Source organism: Podarcis melisellensis, assembly GCF_964234715.1.
Source record: "Podarcis melisellensis genome assembly, chromosome: 8".
Lineage (NCBI taxonomy): Eukaryota > Metazoa > Chordata > Lepidosauria > Squamata > Lacertidae > Podarcis > Podarcis melisellensis.
Window position 1 is genome coordinate 47681846 of NC_138540.1, and position 24132 is coordinate 47705977.

The 24132-nt window shown below is 39.5% G+C and overlaps 1 protein-coding gene across 1 annotated transcript in view; it reads left to right on the top strand.

Annotated features, from left to right (window-relative positions):
- The window catches only part of CDH8 (cadherin 8), a 221297-nt gene that overhangs the window by 109425 nt on the left and 87740 nt on the right, over positions 1-24132 (top strand). The window contains exon 4 of the mRNA XM_081921769.1: positions 6389-6508. Coding sequence (XP_081777895.1) covers positions 6389-6508 — 120 coding nt within the window. The remainder of the gene's footprint in view (positions 1-6388; positions 6509-24132) is intronic.

Below are 24132 nucleotides of genomic sequence, written 5' to 3' on the forward strand. Positions count from 1 at the left end.
GACAGACTACAGTTTCCAACATTATTTTGGGGATTTTAATGTATAGTACATCTAGGACCTCATAAAAACATCAGTTTCTTGGGAGATTCTAGTGTCTACTGGACATTCACTCACCAAGGCCAAGTGTCTTATGTGTATGCATTAACATTAGAAATGTATACAATGAGTAGTATTTATTGTTATTATTTCAGAATATACTATCTGCTTATAATGAACACATGGGGGTGGGGTGGGGTTCATATGAACATGGAAAGATAAACCTGAGCACAACTCTCAGTTCACTTGAGAATCCTAGTAACTGGCATACTGGCAGTGGAGGAAGAACATATCCGTCATGGCTGATAGCCATTGCTTGTCCTAACCACCATATATATGCCATTGATAATCTTATCTCTTCTCACCATTACCACCTTGGTAATGTTTCTAGCTGGTCATTATAATAACTACTATTTCATTCTATTTAGGAATTGGTGCCCGAGTTTGCTATTTCTCCTCTTCCCTTCCTCTCCATTTTTCCTTGTGTGACATGTCTTTCAGATTGTAAGCCCATATCTTGTTTCAGTTGACTGAAAGTAAGCTGCTGGGACAGCAGTTTGGGCTGAAGATAAAAGGGGGATAAAATAATAAAGGGGGAATTAATTCAGGATCACTTGGTTCTGGGGAATTTATTTGAATGGATGGGTCTACCCAGCCATGACAGTGATTTTGAAAAGCCCACTTTTAAGCCCTGGGGGAATTATAACTGGTCTAAATTGAGAAGGTCAAATAGGTGAAGAATTATCACTTTTCTTTTTGCAGTCCAGTGAGTAATGTTTCCTGTAAAACCAGTCAGCACTAAGTTGCCCCTTCATGCCTTTTGCATGAAGGGGTATGCAGCACCCTTAACAGATTATATTTCCCAGGATTCTTTGGGGGAAGCTATTGCTGCTAAAGTGGCCTTATTGCTTGTGAATATGGTCTAAGCTTTTAACATTTTCTGGCCAGGTAGAAATATAATGCATTCCACCATAATGGAGAAGACATGGCCAGGCCACCTCTGTACCTGCTCTGCCTGCTCTACAAGAGCTATGTGTCACTGGCATCTTCTAGGTTCCTGCTCTCCATCCGGAGGAGCCTTTTCTTTTTAAAGCTGAACTTGGGCTGGATAGCCCTTCAAACAGAGAATGCCTTCATATGGAGGGCTGCCCTCCGCACAGCAAGACAGATGTGGGAATAATAAGCCCAGAACTTACAGGTTGCAGTTGGACAATGACAGGGCTTAATTTGAAGCAGAACTCACAGGAGTCAGAGTTTCATCTTCATTTTCCATGATGATGCTCATCCTAGGGATTTATTTCCATAACTTGCATCACTCAGCACAGCAAAAGATGATGCTATCTGGATCTTCATAACTGATAGAACGTGTTCTATGCTTCTGTGTTCTCTGCAAGAGAACTGCTGCCCCTTTAAGTCTTTGGAGAAACTTGGTTCTATTGCAAAGAATCTTTGCATAGTGGTAGTGGAGAGGGAACAAATCAGTGTTTTTAAGTTTCCTTTTGCTGCCTCCTTCCCTTCTCTTCATTTTAAGTAGTGAAAAGAAAATAATGGAGTTGTGCAGGGGAAGGTTGCAGTTACATAATAATCACATTATGTTTTATTTTGATCAGGAAATTTTATTTTAGCATGATTCATTGTGAGATGTTGGGCACTCTCACTGGCTGCATTCTGACAGTTTTCCTGACACTGCCTTACCTGATGATTTATGCAACCTTTCACATGACATAAAAGCCACTTCTGAGAATCTCATTCCTGTGCAAATTCCTTCCAGAACAAATATGTTTGTAGCCCCTTTGACCCAGAAAATGGCAGGGTGAAATTTGGGGTGGTATTCTCAAAGAATCATAGAATTGCTGATTTGGAAGGGACCCTAAGGATCATCTAGTCCAACCCCTTTCAATGCAGGACTCTCAGCTAGATCACGCATGACAGATGGCTATCCAACCTCTGCTTTTATAAACCTTTGTGTTTTCATGGGGGAATCATGGGGGAACAGAAGTGCACATGTGCATGTGGGGCATTCCCTCTCTCCCTCCCCACCCCTCTATCTGCCTTAGTCTCCCATCAGTAAAATACAAATAAGATTCACCAGCAGTGAAATGGTGCTTGGAGGAAATACACTGATGTTTGGCTGTGTGGCAGTTTTGTTAAGACTCATCTTTAACAGAAAATAGCTGGGAGAACTAAAGTGGAGAATTGGCTTGGCAAGAAAGCTGAAGTGATTGTCTTTTATTTATTTATTTGCAAACTTTCAAAATCTCTTGCATTTCACAATAATGAAGGTTGGACTTCAACCATAGTTTGAATGTATATAAACATTCGAATTCTGAGTTCAGAATTTGACATCCACAAGGGAAATTATTTCACCTGTTTTGACTGGCTAAATGAAATTAATATATATTTTGCTAAATTTCATTATCAGGCACTGTCAGATCATGTCAAATGCTGATGGCTACTGCATGCCAGCTTCAAGATTCTGCCAAATGTTGACAGCTGCCACTGCAGAATCCATGAATATGAAATGCTGATGCTGAACCTTAAATATTATTGGAATACTTGCACACACAAAGAGAGAGGTTGCCCAGAGAAAAGCTAGAGGAGCACATTTGCAGGGAAGAGATCAAATTAATCTCAGCTCTAGCTAGATTTACAGACTTCAAATCATTCTGGTTCAGAGGATTTTTAAAAACACACACATTGAGATGGGCTGGGCTTGTCTTACCTCAAGGCTTCTTCACATGTTACACTGAACAGAGGTACAAGCTGTCTCTACAAATGTGCAAGTGTTTGTGTGAAATATTTGTATAACTCAACTACTGTGTGCCTAAGTACAGAGACTTTGCACTCATTGAATGTTAGATGTGAATAACTTTGCTATTTTGTGCACAGATGGTACACTCACTGAATGCAATATGTGAACACTATTATTGTGTATGATGTGTTAACAAAGCTTGGCCAAGGGAGAATAACCTTCTACTTATAATTTAACTTCCACTGCTGGGTATCTGGTGTACTAACCCAACCATTAACAAAACTTGTATTAGTGATTACAGCCTGGCAGCAGAATTGAATAGCATCGGAACACATAGTGGCATCAAATTATTTGGAGATAATGACTGGATGACTGGTCAGTGAAGGTGTTGGATCTTGTGTGGAGTTGTCAACTGGAACTCTGAAATTTGGCTCATCTGTTACCATTCTTGGCTAAGATGTAAAGAAAAATGCTTAGTATAGCATACCATTTAATATTAACTTGGAGTTGTTTGACTTGCAACACAGATGCGTGCATATATAAAAAAGAATTCCTTGATGCCAAGATTCAAGTTTGGGGCAAGTACTCTCTGATGAGAGTTTAATTAATGCATGAATGGCATCAAGGAATGCCTCATACCACACACTCCTTAATCACTTCTCAGTAATGGTTGATTTCAGCTTTTGAGTATGGTCTTTAGGAACAATCAAGGTGCAATTGTGTTTGGCATACTGTTTGGTTATATGCTTGTTTGTACTTTTGGAACCCAGTGATGTCCATTTATGATTGGGGTATCAGTATGAAATCAGACCTGCCCAGGATCACAGTATTCTGTTGCAAGTTCAGCTATTAGGCTGACACCCCAGTTGCTCCCCCTCCTGAAGTATGTTTCCTCACTCACAAAGTTACACCAAACCATTCATTACAACCTTTTCTTGGGCCACTGACTCAATATTGCCTATCCTATTAATTAATTCCATCATTTGTTTTCTAAAAGACATACCGCAACAAATCAAGGAGAAATGACTTATATATGATTTGGTTAACATTCTCCACAACCAAAATACAAAGAATGATCTGAAAAGGTTAAGCAATTATTTGACTTTTTTTAAAAAAAAAAAACTCTGGCTAATGCAAAGTAAAAGAAACTGGAGGAGACAAAGCTATTTCTGAGACAACAGAGGATATTCAGTTTCTGCCAATGGCTTCCTCTAACTATTATAGGTGGAAATCAAAGAAGGAAAATATATCATTTTCAAACCATTGATTTTCTATGCTGCAGCTGTAACGCTGCCAGTTTCTTTGAAATATGCTATTGCAAAACCTTAAATACAATTTATTATATTGTATTATTCATCTGGAATTTTGTACCTCTTTGATATGCTTCCTTTGCAAATGCTTGGAAATCCACATAATTTAAATAGGTAGTTTTATTTTACATTTTACAAAGGTACTTCAAATAATATGACTATTCTAAAATAAAAGTACTTCAAGAAGTTTCACCCTGTTGGTGTATTACTGCTGAATGGCACACACGGAAATCAGGTTTTTAAGTCTAGAGATTGATAAATCAGTCAATTTCCAGTCTTAGGTTTATTCATAAATCCATTCCAACCTGTTGCAACATTAATATGTAATTTAATTTACTTCAAAGCCATTTTAATGTTATTTATTGAAAAGTCAATTTCAAATCCATAACCTGAAATTGTATATTCTTGGTGTTAGAAGTGCAACTGCAGGGATCGTTCAGTATGCAACTTAAGGGTTAATTCTCTTAATCTTAAAATCAACTCACCGAAAGTGGGACAGGTGCAGATGTTGCTTAGCAACCAGGCATATTGACACAATGATTGTTGAGGTAGTGTGTTCTTTGATTGGCTGAATCATCCTGAGAGACGTTCTCCTCTCTTGGTGTTTAGTTGAAAGTCTCCCTGCTACGAACAAGGCCTGAAGTAAACAAAACAAAACCTTTCTGTTCCTTTCTCCTCAAACTATACAGGGTGCTTTGCTGAGTTTCCTCAGTAAAGTTTTAACAAGACTTTTCTCTCTGGACTCTGCGTTATTGAAGTGCCTTTGCTAATGTCCAGGAGGACAAGGGCAAAGAGGAAGATCCATTGTTGAATGCCCCTTGCTTGCAACCATGGAAACATTCACAAGCCTTGCCATAAAAAAATATACTTAATAAGAAATCTGTAAAAAGACAGAACCCAAGAGCACTCTAACATTTTTACTTCCACCCTGTTGGTGAGAAACTGCCAAGGATAATCCATCACAAGGATTATCCATCTTTGGTTCTCCCCCCTCCCCTTGCCTGCTGTTGTCATAATATTTCACTTTAAATAAGTTTTTATAAATGTATTTTATTTTTTAAAATACATCTTGCAGATCTCCTTTGCAGGCTGGGCTCTGTGTGCCTTCCACCACCCTCAGTATGATGAGTGGCAATACAGTATAGAGCCTTCTCTGGAGTTCCTTCCTTCCTGGAGAACTCTTTCCCTTTGGTAGTTCACTTTGCTTGTTCCTAAGCTCTTTATAGGTTCCACACCAAGATGAACATCTTTCAGATGGGTTTTGGGGTTGCTCTGATAATGCCCCCCCTACACAATTTGTGCTGCCCTGATAAATATTGCTGATTGATGTTGTGCTACTAATTAGTATTGTATTTAAATCAGGAACAACATACATTTTATATTGTGTTTATAGCTTGGATCCCATAGTGGCTGGTGGGCCAGAAAGGGGTGGTGTGGTGTTGTTGCTTACCTAGCTTCCCAATGCAGAAGTCACTGCCAGTAACCAAAGGGGGGAGACCATTCAGTGGAAATGTCAGTGCAGTGTGGGCACAGCAGTAGGAGTGTCAATTTGGCTCCAACACTGCACACCGCACACATAGCACATTGCTATCTCTTCTAAGTACCAGTTGAAAGCAGCTTTATTTTCTTCTGTTTGTAACAAATCCTAATGTTTAGGTCTGATTGTGCTTTTATTGTTAGGCTGCTGATACCTTCTTGTTTAATTGTTTCTGTGGCCTTGGCTTGTTTGCTTGTTTACTGCCAAGCTGTCTTGGGTGGCTTATGCAGAAAGGCACAGTGCAGATGTCTTAAATAAAACATCAATATTTAGAGAGCATTGTTATTTGTAATGATGCTATGCTCATTGCCTTGCTGAGTGCATGTCTGTGGATCGGTGGAGAGAAGGGCTCATAAACTGCAGGGATGTTAGGATTGCAGTGCTTTGCACATCAATGTATGTTTAAGAATGAGTTTAACTCTGCCATCTGAAGTCCTTCTGCATGGTGACACTGAGGATCTGGAGCTCACTACCAAGAGAAGGTTCATCCTTCTGCCTTGTTTCTGATCTTGAGATAAAATTTGCTGACCCTTATTCAAACAACTGTTAGAGTCTTCTGATTGTTTGAGGAATGGCTTGTTCTGGTTTCAGCTATTTCTTTACTGCTCAGCTGATACCATGTTTTATTTTCTGTATGGGTAGTTTATTAAGCTATCAATGGAAGAGAGTATGGAGCGAGTCCTCTGTCCAGGTTCTTTCCTAACATATTGCCAACTGGCATCCTTCATCAACCATACTTTTCTTTTTCACTAGGTACTTACGTTACCAAAGTGACAGCCACCGATGCGGATGACCCTGTTTACGGAAACAGTGCCAAGCTCGTCTACAGCATCTTGGAGGGACAGCCTTACTTCTCAGTTGAACCACATACAGGTGGGTGCTTCTGAATGCTAACTTCCCCTGAGTTATATGATATGTGAGGAGCGCGGCTTCCTGAATGCTGCTTTGCTTCCTGCATTTCAACATAATGTGTAGGTAGGTGGCTGTCAACATTAGTCAATCTGCAGAGCGTAAGTATCTGACTCATTTCCCATGGCTGCACAGAAAGACCTGACAAAGTACAAAGATAAAAAAGGAAGAAGACTGCTTACAAATGTTGTTGCAGTAACTGAGACTGAGATACCAAAAAAGGTCAAGTGAAAAGCCCACTGTTAGTGGAAATATTGCAACATATTTTAATAAGATGTTGTTCAAGTCCTCCAAACAGAAGCAAAACCTATTTGGGGGGGTTATGGGTATGCAAAATTTATTATAGGTTGTTAAGCCTTTCTTTTAATAGTGCCATAGAGTATGTATATACACAATTTATGCACTAGGTGCTACATTTTATATTTCAACCAGGGTGGGAAATCTCAGACCAGGGACTAAAAATGCCCCCCTAAGCCTCTCTGTTAGACCCTCTGGTCACATTGGCGTAACATGGTTTCCAGTGGCAGGAGCCATGTGGAGGTGTGGTGGTGTTGGGAACTAGATAGAGTATGCATGTACATTCAACTGCCTAATAGCATCTGCATTGCCCAGGAGATTGCAGCCACAGAGATAAGTAAAGAATTGCCCCAATTGCCTGGAAAGGTTACTTCCTAGTTTGCATGGAGAAGCCATTTTCAACAGAGCCCAGCATCAAAAGCACATAGCTGTGGGTGTTGTAATTTTGCACCTGGGGCAACATGATGACCACCATGCTCTGCCACTGTCTGGTATCTTCCCACAATGCCCCACCTACATATCTCCTCAACCACATTCGCCATCATTGTTCCCGGCTTTGCATTTTTCTTGGGTGGTTTGTTGGTTTTCCCCCAGCTTGCCTAGATGGATAATGTGTAGGGTGTAGAAACTAGCCTACTGCATAATGGTAAAAATTACATTATGCCCAGCTTTGGCTCTGACTCTGCCCATTTGATTGCTAGATGGTTGCTAAGAGGGAATTGTGGCCCTTGGACAGAAAAGCTCTGGTTCAATCTCTGGCATCTTCAGTTAAAGTCTTTTTTCTTTCTTGTGTTACATAAATATCCCATTCACACACACACACACATAATTGTCCAGTAGCACCTTAGAGACTAACTAAGTTTGTTCTTGGTATAAGCTTTTGTGTGCAGGCACACTTCTTCAGATACACTGAAACAGAAGTCACCAGACCCTTATAGTGGGAGGGTGGGGTGGGGTTTTTCTCAGAAGGGTAGTGGGAGATGGGTGATTGACTCAATGGGTATGGTAAACCTGTTGGCAGCTGTTAACGACTGCAATTAGTCCTACAGGAAAAAGCAAGGGATAGTATGCAGATGATTAGCATATGTGATGAGACAGGAATCCAATATCTCTTCAGGTCTCTCCATAGTTTTCAGTTTAGTGATAAGTTATAATTCAGCAACTTCTCTTTCAAGTCCGTTTCTGGAATTCTTTTGTAATAAGACAGCTGCTTTGAGATCCTGTATTGAATGTCCTAGGAGATTGAAGGGTTCTCCTAGTGGCTTCTCTGTCTTGTGATTTCTGATGTCAGATTTATGTCCATTTATCCTTTGGTGTAGGGTTTGGCCTGTTTGTCTAATATAGAGAGCTGAAGGGCGCTGCTGGCATTTGATGGCATACACAATGTTAGAAGATAAGAAATTATGTAAATAGGCCTGAGATGGTATGTTTCCTATTGTTGGGTCCAGTGATGGTGTTGTCTGGGTCTATGTGGCGGCAAAGTTGGCATCTGGGTTTATTGCAGGTTCTGGTATCAGGCTCCTTGGGCAAAACATGGGATAAATATCCTATGTTTTGCCCAAGGAGCTCAAGATGCCACATCTTACCCTCACAACAACCATCTGAGGTAGGTTATCTTCATGATTACCTCACCTATTCTTTTCTGTACTGAAGATGGCTCTTTCACCTAAGTGGAAAAGGATGATGGGAATTGTAGTCCATCAACATCAGGAGGGTCACACGTCCCACTCTCCCAGCCTAACTTTCCACAGTAGCTCAGTGGCTTTAACACCAGTTTGTACCAGAAGCCATAATGACTGACCACTTGTCCCAGCATCATCTGTATTCTTCAGGTACATAATTTAAATCCGAGAGTTACTGAAACATTGCACTGAATTCAGACTCAGGCATGGCCAATACCACCCTGGTTCCTCAGCCATTAAGTAAAAACTGCCAGATGCTTGACAACCCTTTGCATTTTCAGTCCCAAGTAGGCAACAAAAAGGAGGATTGTTGAATTATGAATGCAGTGCACAATAGTTCCAAGGCTTTATATTTTGGAGACTGCTGAAATATTGAGTAACCTTAGAATAGAAGCTATTTACCGATTGTGACTTGTATTTTAGGAAGAATTACAGTTGGGCCCTATAAATTATATGACCTTCACCTCAGTTAAAAATTGTCTGTTTAAGCTCTCAGTAGTGGATATGTATGGGTGCTTCTTTTGTGTTGGTACTGTTCGCTCTCTGTGTCTTTCTCTCTCATTATGCTGTCATTATGATGTGTTTCATTTCATTTCACCTTTATTACATCTAGGGATGGGTGAATCTGTCAAAGTTGGTTTCTCTCAGTTTCTCATTTTTCCAGTCTTAAATTCTGTTCTCTACATTTTCATATCAGCTGACTTAAAAAAATGTTTTCCTGAAAATATATATTATTTTTCTCTAATACATATGTGTGTTTGTATGCAATTTTCCCTGCATACACATTTTTGCAAAAACATTTTGTTTCACTAATATTTGAATGTATTTATTTCATTAATACATCCAAAACAATATATGAACTGAAACTCAGTCATCCTTTGAAATTTGTACTCAGAATTCTGCAAATTTCCAACCAAATTTATCCAACCAAATAATATGCACAAAAATCCATATATTAGGGGAACGTGTTAATAAAAATGTGCACATTAGCGAAAATAACATACAAAATTGCATGTTATCAGGGGGATTTGCTTGTATATTAGTCAAAACTGCATACAAATATTGGTTTATGAGGAGAACATCACAGTAAAATGCTGATACATTTTCATGAGGATTTAAAAAAAAAAATCCAAACAGAATGTGGAGAGATGAATTTAAAAATGGGGAAATTGAGAAACCAAGAGAACAGCTTCCTCCATCTTTATAGGACAGGTGTTATGATGCAGACTAGAAGAGATCCTCTTCCCTCCACCTTTCTGAGCCTATGAGTTTTCTCCTTGAGTCTCTGAAATCATCTGCCCTGAGTCTCTGCCCCAGAGAATACATCCAAACACCACTTGCCAACGCTTCACTTCTCATTCTGAAAAGCAAGGAAATGAGTTAGGAGAGAAGCAGTGATGGCTGATGCCCATTGAGACTGGTAGGGTGGAAGGCAGACAACTAATCAGAAGGTGGAGCCAGACTTCCTCCAGTTTAATCCTCATCCCTCTCTCATATGAGTACCACAACACTGAGACTAAGAAGGAAGAAGTGAATAGCCAGAGCCACCCCTCTGGCCTGGTTGTGTTTAAGTATCCTGTTTGCCCTAATGGAGAGTAGGCCTCTCTAGCCTTTACTGGAGAGTAGGTCTGGAGGGAGAAGGGACCAAGCCCATTGGTTCCTTCAACACTATTAAAATAATTATAAGCAACAATTTAAACTAAATCCATAGCTTAAACAATTTATTCAGAAGCGGAGACACTGTTGGTCATTTTGTCAAATACAGTGGTACCTTGGGTTAAGAACTTAATTCGTTCTGGAGGTCTGTTCTTATCCTGAAACTGTTCTTAACCTGAAGTGCCACTTTAGCTAATGGGGCCTTCAGCTGCCAACACACTGCCGGAGCACAATTTCTGTTCTCATCCTGAGGCAAAGTTCTTAACCTGAGGTACTCTTTCTGGGTTAGCGGAGTCTGCAACCTGAAGCATCTGTAACCTGAAGCATCTGTAACCACTGTATTTTCCATGAGAGCTGAACACAGGAATATAAGAAAGTGCTTTATAGCAAGACCACTTGTCCATTTCCCTAAGATTTGTGGCCCTCTGAGGTTTCAGACAGGAATCTCTCCCAGTCCTTCTTGAAGATTGAAACTGGCATATTATTATTATTATTATTATTATTATTATTATTATTATTATTATTATTATTTGTACCTTGACCATCTGGCTGTGTTTCCCCAGCCACTCTGGCTGGCTTCCAACAGAGATGAAAAATACACTAAAACATCAGTCCTTAAAAACTTTGTGCATGCAAGGCAGACACTCTGCCACATTGGTATACCACTTCCCTAAAATTATCCAACGAGTTCAGAGGGAGTGGGAAAGCGGGGGGAGGGGGGATAAAAATGTGTCAGAAAATTATTTTCTTGCACCTGGAAGTTGCATATAACTATTTCCAAATCAGGATCACATTTGTGTTTACTCGGGAACTCTATCTAGAAAGCCCAAAGCATAAAGGATGTAAATAAATCTTCAGAAGACAATTTTGTGATGTAGAATTCAATCTGCCTGGAGCTATTTCGAACTAGGAATATAAAGCCCTTAGATTCAAGCAGTGTGCAATTCGTTACTCAAGGAGCCACCTGTTTTAGAGCACAAGCACTTAAAAAAACCCAGCTTGATGAAAGAAACATGCCTCCAGATTTCTTGATAATCTGAACATTTGCAAGAAGTGTATAGGATAATTTCTTGTATGCACCATGGACACTTTTACGGGTTTTATGGTGCAGTTGTTGGAAAGCCAGGACTAATAGATCAAATGTAGCTACAGTTTCCAGCAGTTTGTGCCATTGTAAATTAAACCGTCCCGGGGCTGGCATGCATAAAACATGTAAATGATGTAGGATTCTACGTGCATCTCTTGGAGTTTAGCAGTTTGCAGTTAAAACAGTATTGTTGTTTACAAGAGCAGGTGGAATAGGTGCAAAACATGTCTGGCATTGAACAGGAGCCATAGCTCAGTGCACATGCTTTGTGTGCTGGAGGTCCCAGGTGTTGGCATGTCCAAATAGGACTGGGGAAAATTCACTGCCTAAAGTCCTGTAATATTACTGTAAGTCACTGTGTACAACGATGAGCTTGTTGGGCCAATGGTCTGAAGTGGAATAATGCAGCTCCTTTAGATAGCTGGGTTTGAGACTGTATCTTGCATATAATCAGATGTGTGCTTTTTAGAGCTGTGGATCTTTGCACCACAGGAATGCCAGCACAAATACTCTGGGTAAAGTGACAATAGGCAAAAGAGGGAGGACTGTACTGGTTGCAGGGTAGGACCATAGCTCACCGAAGGAGTATCTGATTTGTGTGTAGATGATACCATGTTTAATCCCTAGCATTTCCAGGTCAGACTGAGAAAGACTCCCTGTCTTAAATCCTGGAGAGTAGATGGACCACACTGAACTAGATGGACTTATTGTTTCCATAGAAGATAGGGATTCTTAGCACGAATGAAAAGGCCTTTGGCTATTTGCAGTAAAATATACTTCAATAATTCAAGCAAACTAGACTGGGCCAAAAATAGCCCAGTGAGGACTAAACAAGCTTAATGCCCACAAAAGATGGAATAATAATTGGAGTGAATTGGGTGGGGGGAGTTGGGGCAGCAAAGAAAAGATGAATGGAATGAAGTATCATCAAAAAGGGAATGGCTGTCTGTCTAGCTTGCCAGAATCATGAGTAGGAGCACTCTACACTGCAACATTTCATTGCAGGTAATGGCCAAATGGACTGTGCCTGCAGAAGGAAGCTGACCTTATTGAAAGCTGTGTCTAGAACTTCCTGCTGCTCATGGAAATAGGGAAAGTGAAACAAAGTAAACACATGTGTGAAGACAACGCCTTAGCAATCTAGCTCCAACTGATTTGGTCTTTAGTCCCCTGGGAAGCAGGGGAATGGATGCGTGAAAAAAACTCTTCTGGCACATAATTGATTTCACATCACACATCCTGGCTTTGCACAACTTCTCAAGCACCCCAATGGGCTCTTGAATATGTCTACTGCATGCATCTATGAAGGGAACATCATATGCATCACAGAGGGGATGTATGTATGTGCGCGCGCTGTTTCTCTCTATTTCAGACCTTGCCTTGCTTGAACTTTAGAAATCTCTGTGAATCTCCACAGGCCCTGATTGTATTAAACATCTTTTTATGTAGCCTAATTGATAGCTCTATCATAAGTAAAGAGTGCTAACTGAAGATTTGCCACATTTGATGTGCATTGGTGGAGATAAGATCCCATTCCTTCCTACAAACTCACAGTCCTGCTACTCTATGGCCCCTCCCTATACTTCTATCTATCCATCAATCATCCTGACCAGAGCAAGTATCAAGGATTGGCATAACTGGAAATTGCTGATGGGGGAGGCTGACCCCTAGGAGATGGTGCCCCTGCACATAATTGTGGCTCAGATTGCAGGCCATTTACTTTATTTTACAAAATTTCGAATGGGTGCCTATAGGAACATAGCAATCTTGCTTTTTTGATCGGTCTAGAATGTGAAAGAGTGTTGGAACAATGGAGCACAATGCTGAAAGTAACTGTCAACATACAAATGTACAAATTTAGGAAATTGTTCAGCATTGCTATGATAGGTGGTGGACTTAGATACCTTCAGAATCCCTTGAGGGGTGCAATATGTATATTTATGTGCTGTGATTGTGGTAACTCTTAGAAACAGTGAATGTGGTAACACTTAGAAACTCTTTATATACAGTCAAGCAGTATATAAATTTGTTAAATAAAAATAAAATAAATGAACTCAATATGGCACACTGATTTCTGTCAGTGAAGAGTATGTCATTCAGCGAGAGCTGTTTAACAGTGGAGTAGACTCCCTTGGAAAGTGGTGTTCTCTCCTTGCTTGGAAGTTTTTAAGCAGATCTGTCATTGCTCCTTTTGGATTCCTGCATTGCAGGAGGTTGGACTAGATAACCCTCAGTGTCCCTTCCAACTCTACAAATCTGTGATTGTAAGTAATGTTGTTGTTCTATTATTATTATTATTATTATTATTATTATTATTATTATTATTATCCCACCACCACAGTATAACATCCTCCTCCGCCCCACTCTGTGTGGTTGCAAACACAATAGGTTTGTAGCCCTGCCGTTATTTCATTAACGAGAAGGCAAAAACAAACAATACTTTAAAAAAAGATCAACAGCTTATCAGGCAGGATAAACACACTCTGCAGTGACACCAAATTAGTGATGTATCTTACAGTGGCTCACATCATTACAGCCTCTATAAATCGCTACCATCATCTGCCAGTTTCTTATGAAGCTCTAACTTATTTTTTTCCCTCTGTTGAGAAGTTGTCTTTCTAATATTATTTATAAAAGCATGCAAGTTTTGTTTATTCTCTAATAACTCACTGACTTCTAGTCCCCACTGTAGCCCCCTACCCATAGTTGTTTTCTAGAAGTTCAGCGGGAATATTTATTTTTCACCTAATGTGAGGTGGAGATGGTCTAAATCAAAACAGTCATTATTACGATTGCAATTACTGTAATGGCACATAATCTAAAGTGGCACCTTGTTCTATAATAGAGGCATGGCAGAACAGCAACAGGAACAACAACAACATCCAATTGTATTTAACTAATTTACATTTCATAGGAGTTTGCTGAAGTAATTGAACCCCTGTGCTATTGCTTTTCTTTTGAGTTTTGGGATTGTAGTAAGCTGAGACTAATATGCAAAATCAGACACAGAAGAAAGCAAGAGTTCTGCCATTCTAAGTAAAGGGAACAGATCTGAACTAATTCCAGATTAATGTGTGGATCAGGATGCAATTATCCTTCAGATTTCATAGAATTGTAGATTTTGAAGGTACCTCAAGGGTCATCTAGCCCAACCAATGCAGAAACTTTTCATACTTTTTCCAAATTTCATACATTTCCATTTTTTTACATGATTCTTAGCTCAAAAAATATCAAATGTGTTTGTGAGCATTGAGAAAAGTGATTGCTTCATATATTTAATTCCTATATTTCTAATGTAATGTTTCCAGTTCATCTCCCATGTGCCTCTATTTAGAAAATTCCATGGAGTTTTGACAACTGCATCTTGAACAGAATGTGATAGAACTGTAGAATCTGCAGAGTAGGACAGTTCAAATGATCAGGGCTAGAAATAGAAATGTCCCTGGGGAAATTGAAATCTGGGGTGGGGGAGAAATATACACAAGGCAGTAAAATGACAAATTTGCAGCATGACCATTTGCTTGCAAGTACCGGTAAGTCCTACTAATTTTAACAAGGCTTATTCCCTAGTAAGTATGTGTAGGCTTGCAAGTTTTGTTCATGATGGTAGAAATACAACTAGTAACTAAGTATGAAAGAAGATGGGAATGATTCTCCATTAACCACAGGAATGGAATGAATGAGTTTTGCCCTTCCTCAGTCATTTTACAATCCCTTAAGAAATGGATTTCTACCTTGAGAACATTTGCTCATTCTGATTTTGCTCTCTATGCTGTTGAAATGACTACCATTAGCCAACCATATTGTGTTCAAAACTATTGTACTGATAGGAAGAGAGAGAGAGAGAGAGAATGAATAATTATTGGGGGTGAAAGAGATCAAATACCAGAAATATCTACTCAACAAAGAAAGGTTAAATAAGAGTTTGTTTGCTGTGGTTAACCACTGCTAGAGAAAACCTAGGTAGGTAGACATTAGCCTATTTGTTAGATTCTGATCATGATCTTATGTCCACAGTAGATGCTTGCTCTCCTGTGACGAGATCATAGAATTGTAGATGTGATGTGAGTCCCTTTTTTGAAATTGTACCAACAAGTACAGAATCATGAGTTATTTGGTCTTCTGTAAGCTACATCCAAATTGTCCTTGAATATTCATGTGGTTCAGATATTCATGTGCTTTTTAGTGGACTTGTAACTGAGAGACCTGTCCTCAGGTAAAACCCAGCTCATTAGGAGTGGATGGGTGCATTGCACATAAATGAACCCACATCTCCAAGGACATTATGGGAGCTGATCCTTAATTGGAAATATCGTTTATGGATATTAGTTGGACTTGCTGCTAGATAAATATATTCTTGCAAACATGACTTTCTTTCTGAACATATTAACAGCTTTGTACCACCAGTATTGCCTATAGGGAGTGGCCTCTTTTTTTCTCCTAGATTCCACTTTATTTGTATTAACCCAGGAGTGTTTACAAGGTCATATTTGCAAACTCATTAACTTCTAGCAATGCCCTAAGTTACATCTGAGCAAATCCATTAAATGCTGTGTGGTTGCACAGGTGTGCAATTGAAACTGTATACCATGAGACCAATCTGAACATGAAACTAGTATATAATGAGGAAGCCTGCTTATTAAATGGAGCACATTAGATTGGGGCTATCCAATCTGCAGGAGCTAAAGTCTCCATGCGGAACTGGGCTTAACCTATAAAGCCCTAAAAATGTAAGGCTCAGACTTGCTGGAGACTATAAGGGCTTTTTTCTTTTTAAACTGCCAAAGTAATACTAGCTTCTCTAATTAACTTCAGATTCCATAATTACTGAGGATCATCATCTGGATCCTAAAGGATTTTCCCTTTGGGAAAAAGACAAACATATATATATAAAGGCTACTTCCAATTAAGCACCAGTTTCATCAATGTTCTCTTGCAATATAATTTGATTATGAACTGGGTTTTACTTAAGCACATGCATTGCGGCCCCAGTTGATGAAATATTTACTGATATGAAAGGATTGTCAAATAACTTCTAAGCATAGGTGTGCTAGAGTTGTTACACTTTGTGTAGAGTAGAAAATAATTTTCTCCGCCACAAGAATGAGCTTCAAACCTGTACTGCAAAACTATCTTAATATAGTTACAATTAAATGTTATAGGATACAAAATAACACACTGCTCTTAAACAAGTTAGCAATGTGGCCCAGCCTTTTTTTTAGAACTTATTGCAGTTCAATACACTTTTCTCTCTCTGGTCCAAAAGAGAGATCTTAAGCAGCTTGCTTGTCCATCATCACAAAGCTTAGCTTCTACTACTGCTGCTATTGACTGCATCGCTCACAAAGAATGCTGAGGTTTTCAGGTTTCATCTTTCTTCTTTGAAAAATTGCAGCTCAGCAGGGGTGCTGACGTGGGCCCCAGATCATGGGTAACCAAAGACACCTACGATGTAACGTGATGTCATGTCGTTGTGACCAGAAGTCGCACTTGGAGGCATAAAAAAACCACCATGAATATTAGGAGAAATTCACAATGAATGCTGATTGATTTTCATCTGGACTTTTATTTTGAAAACAAACAAGCAAGCAAACAAACTGTTGTGAAAATAGGGGAAACTGAGTTTAAGATTATAAAATTGAGAAACTGGTAGAAACTAAAATTTGTAGTTTTGCCCATTCCTAGATCCAGCTAGATCCTCTGTATAATTTTAAAATATTGGCCACTCACAATTTCTCTGACTTTTCTTTCTGTCCATCTTCAACATGTTTCACTTTATGAATCTTGAATCTTTCTCTCTCATCTATCAGTATGCAGTATTACTGATTTTTGTGGGAATACTGCAAAGATGTACAAGTTTGTTTTTTTCATTTTAAAATGTTCAGTACTAAGGTGAGAGAAATGATAGAGAATGACATGAGATGTTTGACAGATAAGTATGTACAGTCATATCTTGGGTTACAGATGCTTCCGGTTGCGTTTTTTCGGGTTATGCATGCACCGAAACCGGAAGTACCGGAACGGATTACTTCCAGGTTTTGGCAGTTGCACATGCACAGAAGCGCTAAATTGCACTTTGCACATGCGCAGAAGCACCGAATTACAACCCGCACGTGCACAGATGTGGTGCTGCAGGTTGCAAATGCTGCAGGTTGTGAACGTGCCTCCCGCATGGATCATGTTTGTAACCTGAGCATCTGCTGTAATTTGTGTACATTAGGTAAGAAGTGATTATGGGAAGATATAAGCTTGCCTATCAAATATTTGAGATGTGCTAATGAGAGGGGGGAAAGGAACACTTTTTGTATGTCCTTGTATGTGTGTGGGGAGTGTTGAAGGTGATGTCCTAAAAGGTGATAAAGCAATCACTATGTGTTGATTACATTAGTGCAGAAGAAAAGGTCTGTGCCAGGAATGGGTGTAGTATTTAGCAAACAAAGAAGGCAGATGAGTCATTTCCTCCTGGTCACCAAAAAGTGAAGAAAACAACTCCAGGATGAATAACACAATACTGTATAGAAATCATATCCTAAGTAGTTTGCAAATTCTACCCCACCTCTTTTTTAAGGAGCCACTTACAGGGACAATTACAAATAGCTGTGGGTTTTCAAGGGTACTGTTGCTGAAATTCCAAGTTCTTACTGATCATTCTGATAGCTTCTTCCTGAAGCTGTTGGTGTTCAGGGTCAAACACCTTGAATTTACTTGCCCCCTCCCATGGCATTCTCCCCCATATGATACATTTTAGAGCAATGGTAGGCAACATTATATTCTCCAGATGTTGCTGGACTGTACATCTGATCATCCTCGACCATTGACCATGCTCACTGAGGCTGATGGGGGTTGCAGTCCAGCATCATAAAGGGTATGATGTTGGCTACTCATGCTTTAGAGCGTATGGTTTCAAGCAGAGGGCTAATTAGAAATCTGAAACAGTACCACTTGGACTTGCCAGCAATCTCTACTAAGCCTCTTAGTTAGCTGGTATCTTGCTTCTCATCCTCCACCTTGCAAATAGGCTTTATCACATAACATAATTCAGTTCCATTCTAATAACTGTCAGTTTACCACTGCTATTGTTTAATATTTATTATGATTCATATAGCATCATCAGAGATCCATGATGCTTTACAGAGTACAAACGGACAGGTGTCGGCATCAAAGACCTTATAATCTAAAATTTAACATAGGGGAAACAATTGAAGAAGGGGAGAGAAGTGGTTGCCTCACTTCAAAGAAGGATATTGTACAGCTAGAATAGGTTCAGAAAAGGGCAAGCAAAATGTTCAAGGGGTTGAAGCAGCTCCCCTCTAGTGAAAGGTTACAACAGTTGGTGCTTTTCAGTTTCAAGAAAAGGTGAGTAAGAGGTGGCATGTTGCAGATGTATAAAATTATGCCTGGTGTGAAGAAAGCAGATCAAGAACTGTTATTCTCCAACTAGAACTTGTGGGCATCCAATGATGCCGAATGCTGGAAGATTCAGAGACGGGAAGTGAGGAGGAGAGAGAGAAAGTACTTCTTCACACGGCGCACAGTTAAATCCTGGAATTCACTCCCAGAAGACGTAGCAATGGCCACCAACTTAGATGCCTTTAAAATAAGATTAGACATGAAGCATAAGGCTATAGGCAGCTACGAGCTATGATGACTGTGTTCTATCTTGACTGCTGGAGGTGGTAAGCCTCTGAATGCCACTTGCTGATAATGACAAGCTTTCAGGTTCCCCATGATGCATTTGGTTAGCCACTGTGAGAACAGAATGCTGGCCTAGGTGGGTCATTAGTCTGATCTAATAGGCTCTTCTGACATTCCTATTTTCTTGTGGGTGGAAGGGTAAACGGGGTGGGGCGGGCAACCTTTTTATTTGTGTGATTTTTGATCCCTGTGTTGCATCTTCCAACTTTGGTTTCTCTTTGTTTCTCATTTTTTCCAATCGTAAATTCAGTTCTACACATTTCCATATCAGTTGGAACTGAAAATTCATGAAAACTTTTAGTATGAGATTATCCTAATATATGCATTTTTGTATGCAATCTTGCTTAATATAATGCATTTTTGTATGTTATTTTCACTAACATATGCATTAATATGCACATTTTATTCTAGTATATGCATTTTGTATATATTACTTTGCTGAAGAATTCCACTGCAAAATTCAGAGAAGTGCAGGATGGCTGTGTTTTGGTTTGCATATACTCTAGGAAAATGTGGAAGAAGTGGGTTCAACTTTAAGTGGAAACTGAGTGAAATATCTCCCTCATCCCTAGCTAGTTTGCTATTATACTGAGATGCATTTTTCAAGCATTCTGCTACCATCCTGAGGGACAGACCTTTCAGATAGAAAGACAAAAAGTCTCCTTTTTACAGGCAATTTAAAATATTTCATAGACAAATCTAACTGCTCTCTCCCCCTCCCTCCCCCTCCATCCCATTCTGTGACCTGTACATGATATTAAAGCTAGGTTCCAATTAAAGCAACAACAACAACAACAACAATAACAAATGAAACAGATGAGAAATGAATGAAAAATGAGTGGATTATCATTTGGAACTCATTTGTTTGAATTCTCATTCATTTTTTTATTAATTAAATCAAAAGCAGCTCACTCGTTTTGTTTATCATTTGTTTTTAAAATGAATGTGTGGCCTTGATGCAAATCTCTTGTTCCATGACTCATACAGGGATTGATGTCCAGGTACATTTATGAGCTGCCCATTTCTCTCTCTCGAATAGAGTATAGTTTGAATCAAACGTATTCGGAAAGTTAGATGCATTATACAATTTTCTGGAAAGTCTATCTCCCTTTCTCTGCTCCATTTACACTCTTATTCAGTTGGCAGTAAATGATGTGCAAAGTTATATGGGAATATACACATAATTCTATTTGTCTCTGATTATATCAGACAGGTGACACTGAAAATTACTCTTTAAATAAAAGGAGCTAAATCAGAACAAAGTTTCCACATTTCTGAGTGTGTGTTTTTTAAGAGCGATGTGATTGTAGCTTCCTGGACTTCATCAGATGCTCTAGAATAGGGATGCAGAACTTGCAACCCTCCAGCAGTGACCATGGTAAGGAACAAAACAAAGTTCTTGTACTAGTGTGCAAAGCCCTGAATAACTTAGGCTCAGGATACTTTAAGAACTACCTTAGCCTGTACATCTTAAGTTGTTCACTGAAATCATTTTGGTCCCCCATGGAGTAGAATTGTGCCTTCATTGTTGAGGGCCCAACTCTGTGAAGCTCTCTCCCAGTAGAGCTCAGATAGGCCCTGTCACTGATGAGTTTCAGTCACCTGGTTAAAACAATTTTATTTCAGGTGGCATTTGCATTGTGAATGCTCACCTATTTATTTTTTTAAAAAAATCCTGCTGATCTTCATTTAAATTTCTGAAATTTTAAATATTTGAGGTTTAATTTGTATTTTAAGTTTTGTATATTTTCTATACAAGTGTAAGCCACTTTGAGACCTAGATGGTAAAAAGTGCAATATAAAAATTTAAAAATAAAATAATCACTAATCACTAATAATACACTTCCCAAACTCTAGCATTGTTAGTGTTGAAGCACAGTTAAGAGGGGAATTCTCATTTTCTTGCACTGTTATAAAAGGGCTTAATTTGTGCTATTGTGCTAATATGCCACTCAATCGTCTGATGGGGTTTTTGTTGCTGTTGTATATTGCTTGCTAATTTATTTTTATTTTGCCAGCAGGCAATTAACACCTATTTAGCAACATAGAAATATAAAGATTTAAATGAAATATTTTCATGCCTACCATGCAATCCACCAGATGTTGCTGCAAGACTTGACAGCAACAGTCACCTATTTGGGAAACCATGAGGAGGAATCCAAGCTTTCCTACCAAAAACAGTATGAACTGGGCAATATTTATCTTATGGGTGTAAGTAATATAATTGCCAAACTCTGCATTCAACTGAATAGTTGTGCAAGCTCACAGACTTTCTCCCATTCCTCCCCGTCATGTGCCCCATAGCCTTCCCATGTAGGGTGAAGACACGGTAGATTGTTCCATCAGCACAAACATTTCTGCCTGCCCAATACCACTATCTCCTTAGTGCTGGTTTGAATGCAAACCTAGGCTTTTATTATAGCATTAGATCCAGCACCAAATCTGACCATTGAAGGAATGCTAGCCGCCTACTCCTCCAAGTTGCCAAGCAAGATCTGAGACAGGAAGAATGAAATAAAATGATGAGAGAAAGGGAGGTGGCACACTGCCATTTACTCATTTCTCAATATTCCCCCAAGCCCTGCAGTTTAAAGGTAGGGAAGCATATATGGACAAGCAAATATTTTGGCCATAAACCATACTTAAACATCTCCTTAAATTGTCCCCTAACATTAGAGTCTTTTTTTAAAGGTTGCTATTTATTATTCTCATTATTCTCCTAAAATGGCTATTGGTGTCATATTGCCCAAGAGCAAATAAAACAGTGGTAGAATGAGATTTACTTTTCAAGGAGCTCTTAAATTCATACTCAGCAATTTGCCCAATCTGTCTCAGATCCTGAATTGGAGAAAATATACCCTTGTGGTCTATGTGACTGAGGTTTTTTTAAAGGATGTATTTCGAAAAGCAAACACTGGATTCAAAAAAGGGGGGAATTAGATGGGGGAAAGGGGAAGAGTCAACAGAGGAAGCAAACATGGAAAGGGAAAAGCAGGCAAAAATAAGGTTTTAAGTTGTTTATTGCAGGGGTTGCCAAATGTCTGGGGTCTAATGGGCACATTTTCAAACAAGAAAGACTGCTGTGGACACCACACACACACACACACCCTGCAAACAAGTGCACAATGCTAACTATTCTACTGGCTACAAAAAGATTCTTCTTTCTATCCTAATTTCAGTGGGGGAAGAAGGTACCCTGTGGAAACCAGAGAAGGTCTCTGAAGGCACCTAGTTGCCCACAAGCACCACTTTTGTGATCCCTGGTTTCTTGCCACTTACAACAGCCTGAATAGTTTGTTGGAAGAGGGGAGAGACCTGTCCTTCCACAAAGCTCTCTTTCATTCTGCACACAACAATGGAAGTACGCAGCCATACAAGGAAGACTTCCAGATGTTGATATCTCTCTCACTGAAGATGGGTGAACTGCAGTGGCTCACATGCCATTGTGTTGAAAATTAGTGGGGGCATCTCTGCACCCCACCTCCACAAGTTAGAAAATATTTCAGTTATTTCTGAGCAAATCCATCCATCTATATCTATATATCATCTATCTATCATCTATCTATCATCTATCTATCATCTATCTATCTATCGTCACCTGCTTTACCTAGAGGGGTGATTAGAAAGAATGTCCTCTGGAAACTGATGGGGGGAGCAAAACTGACTCCAAATGGGACCATTGAGGGGGGGCAATAAGTTCCTCTGAGAAGAGTGGACTCTCCTTCAAGCAGCCTTTCAAAGGAGGGCATAAACCACCAAATCTTCTCCAGCGTGGATTTTAAGCTGAGCTGAAGAAGAATTTGAGAACTTCACATGCTCTGTTCTCCTTTCAGCCAAGCATTGCCAAACCCCTAAAACCTGCTACTGGACCTGAACCTACCAAATTTTGCCATCCTCTTCCTTCACACAGAGCATAGTTAAACTATGGAAATCACTCACGCAGCAGGCAGTGATTACTTCCAACCTAGATGACTTTTAAAAAGAAGCTATTTAAATAAAATCAATGGAATAAGGCTGGCTTCCTCAACCTCAGCCCTTCAGATGTTTTTGGCCTAAAACTCCCATGATCCCTAGCTAGCAGGAGCAGTGGTGAGGGATGATGGGAACTGTAGTCTCAAAATATCTGGAGGGCCGAGGTTGAGGAAGCCTGGGATAAGGCTATCAATGGCTACAAACCATGACCACTATGCTCTGCCTCCACAACTGGTTGCTGGGGACTACCGGAGAGAAAGAGCTCTTGTGCTCAGATCCTCCTTGAGGGCTTCCCACAGGCATCTGATTGGTCAATGTGAGAACAGGATGCTGGGCTAGATGGGGCATTGGTCTGATCCAGCATACTCTTATTTCCCTCCTTTTCCTCTTCCTCTTCTTCCTCAACCACTACAGGATCGTAGTTATCACTAGGTGTTTTTTTTTAAAAAAAATGTTCACATAATTACTCCCAGAGCCTATATTGAGTTAGTTCCGGATTTCTGGATTTCAAGGCTTTTTATGTTTCTCACTAATGTCAATCTAAATATCTCTCAGCTATGCCCCAATACAAAGAAATGGGCTGCATGATCTCACTTTGTTAGAGAATTGCCACTTTTCAAATAATACTATTGTTAATAGAAGACATGAATAGTGTATAATTGTAAATGTTTCCACATACACAGAGTCATCCAGCTGAGAGCTCCAAGAGGATAAGCTCCTGGATGGAAGTGGGGTTCCCCCACCCCCTTCTTCTTCTTTTTCCCATGTCTGAGAAAGAAACCCCTGGAGCACAGTGATTTTAAAAGCCCACTGCACTGGTGGATTGAATTCCCCTTGACACTCTTAACGCTTCACTTATTACTAAGATGATTCCATAACTTGAACTTCTTGCTCTCTTTTCACAGACAAATGATTTCATTTAAAAAATGATTCAAAAACTGGATTAGTAGGGGGCATCCCCTCAAGAAAAAATTCTATACTGTTATGAATTTGGCTGCTAATAGATTGATCACCTAGCAACTAATAGACTTAACAGCAAAACATGCACTTCCACACCCACACTAAATGCTCTTTGATTACTGCAAATCTGCCTGCTGCTTTGGACCATTGCATCCACTTGAGATTGTGGAACAGCCAGTTTTCTACCTGTCCTCCATTTTTTTTAAAAAAAATTCTTTACAAGAATGAGTATTGTTTAA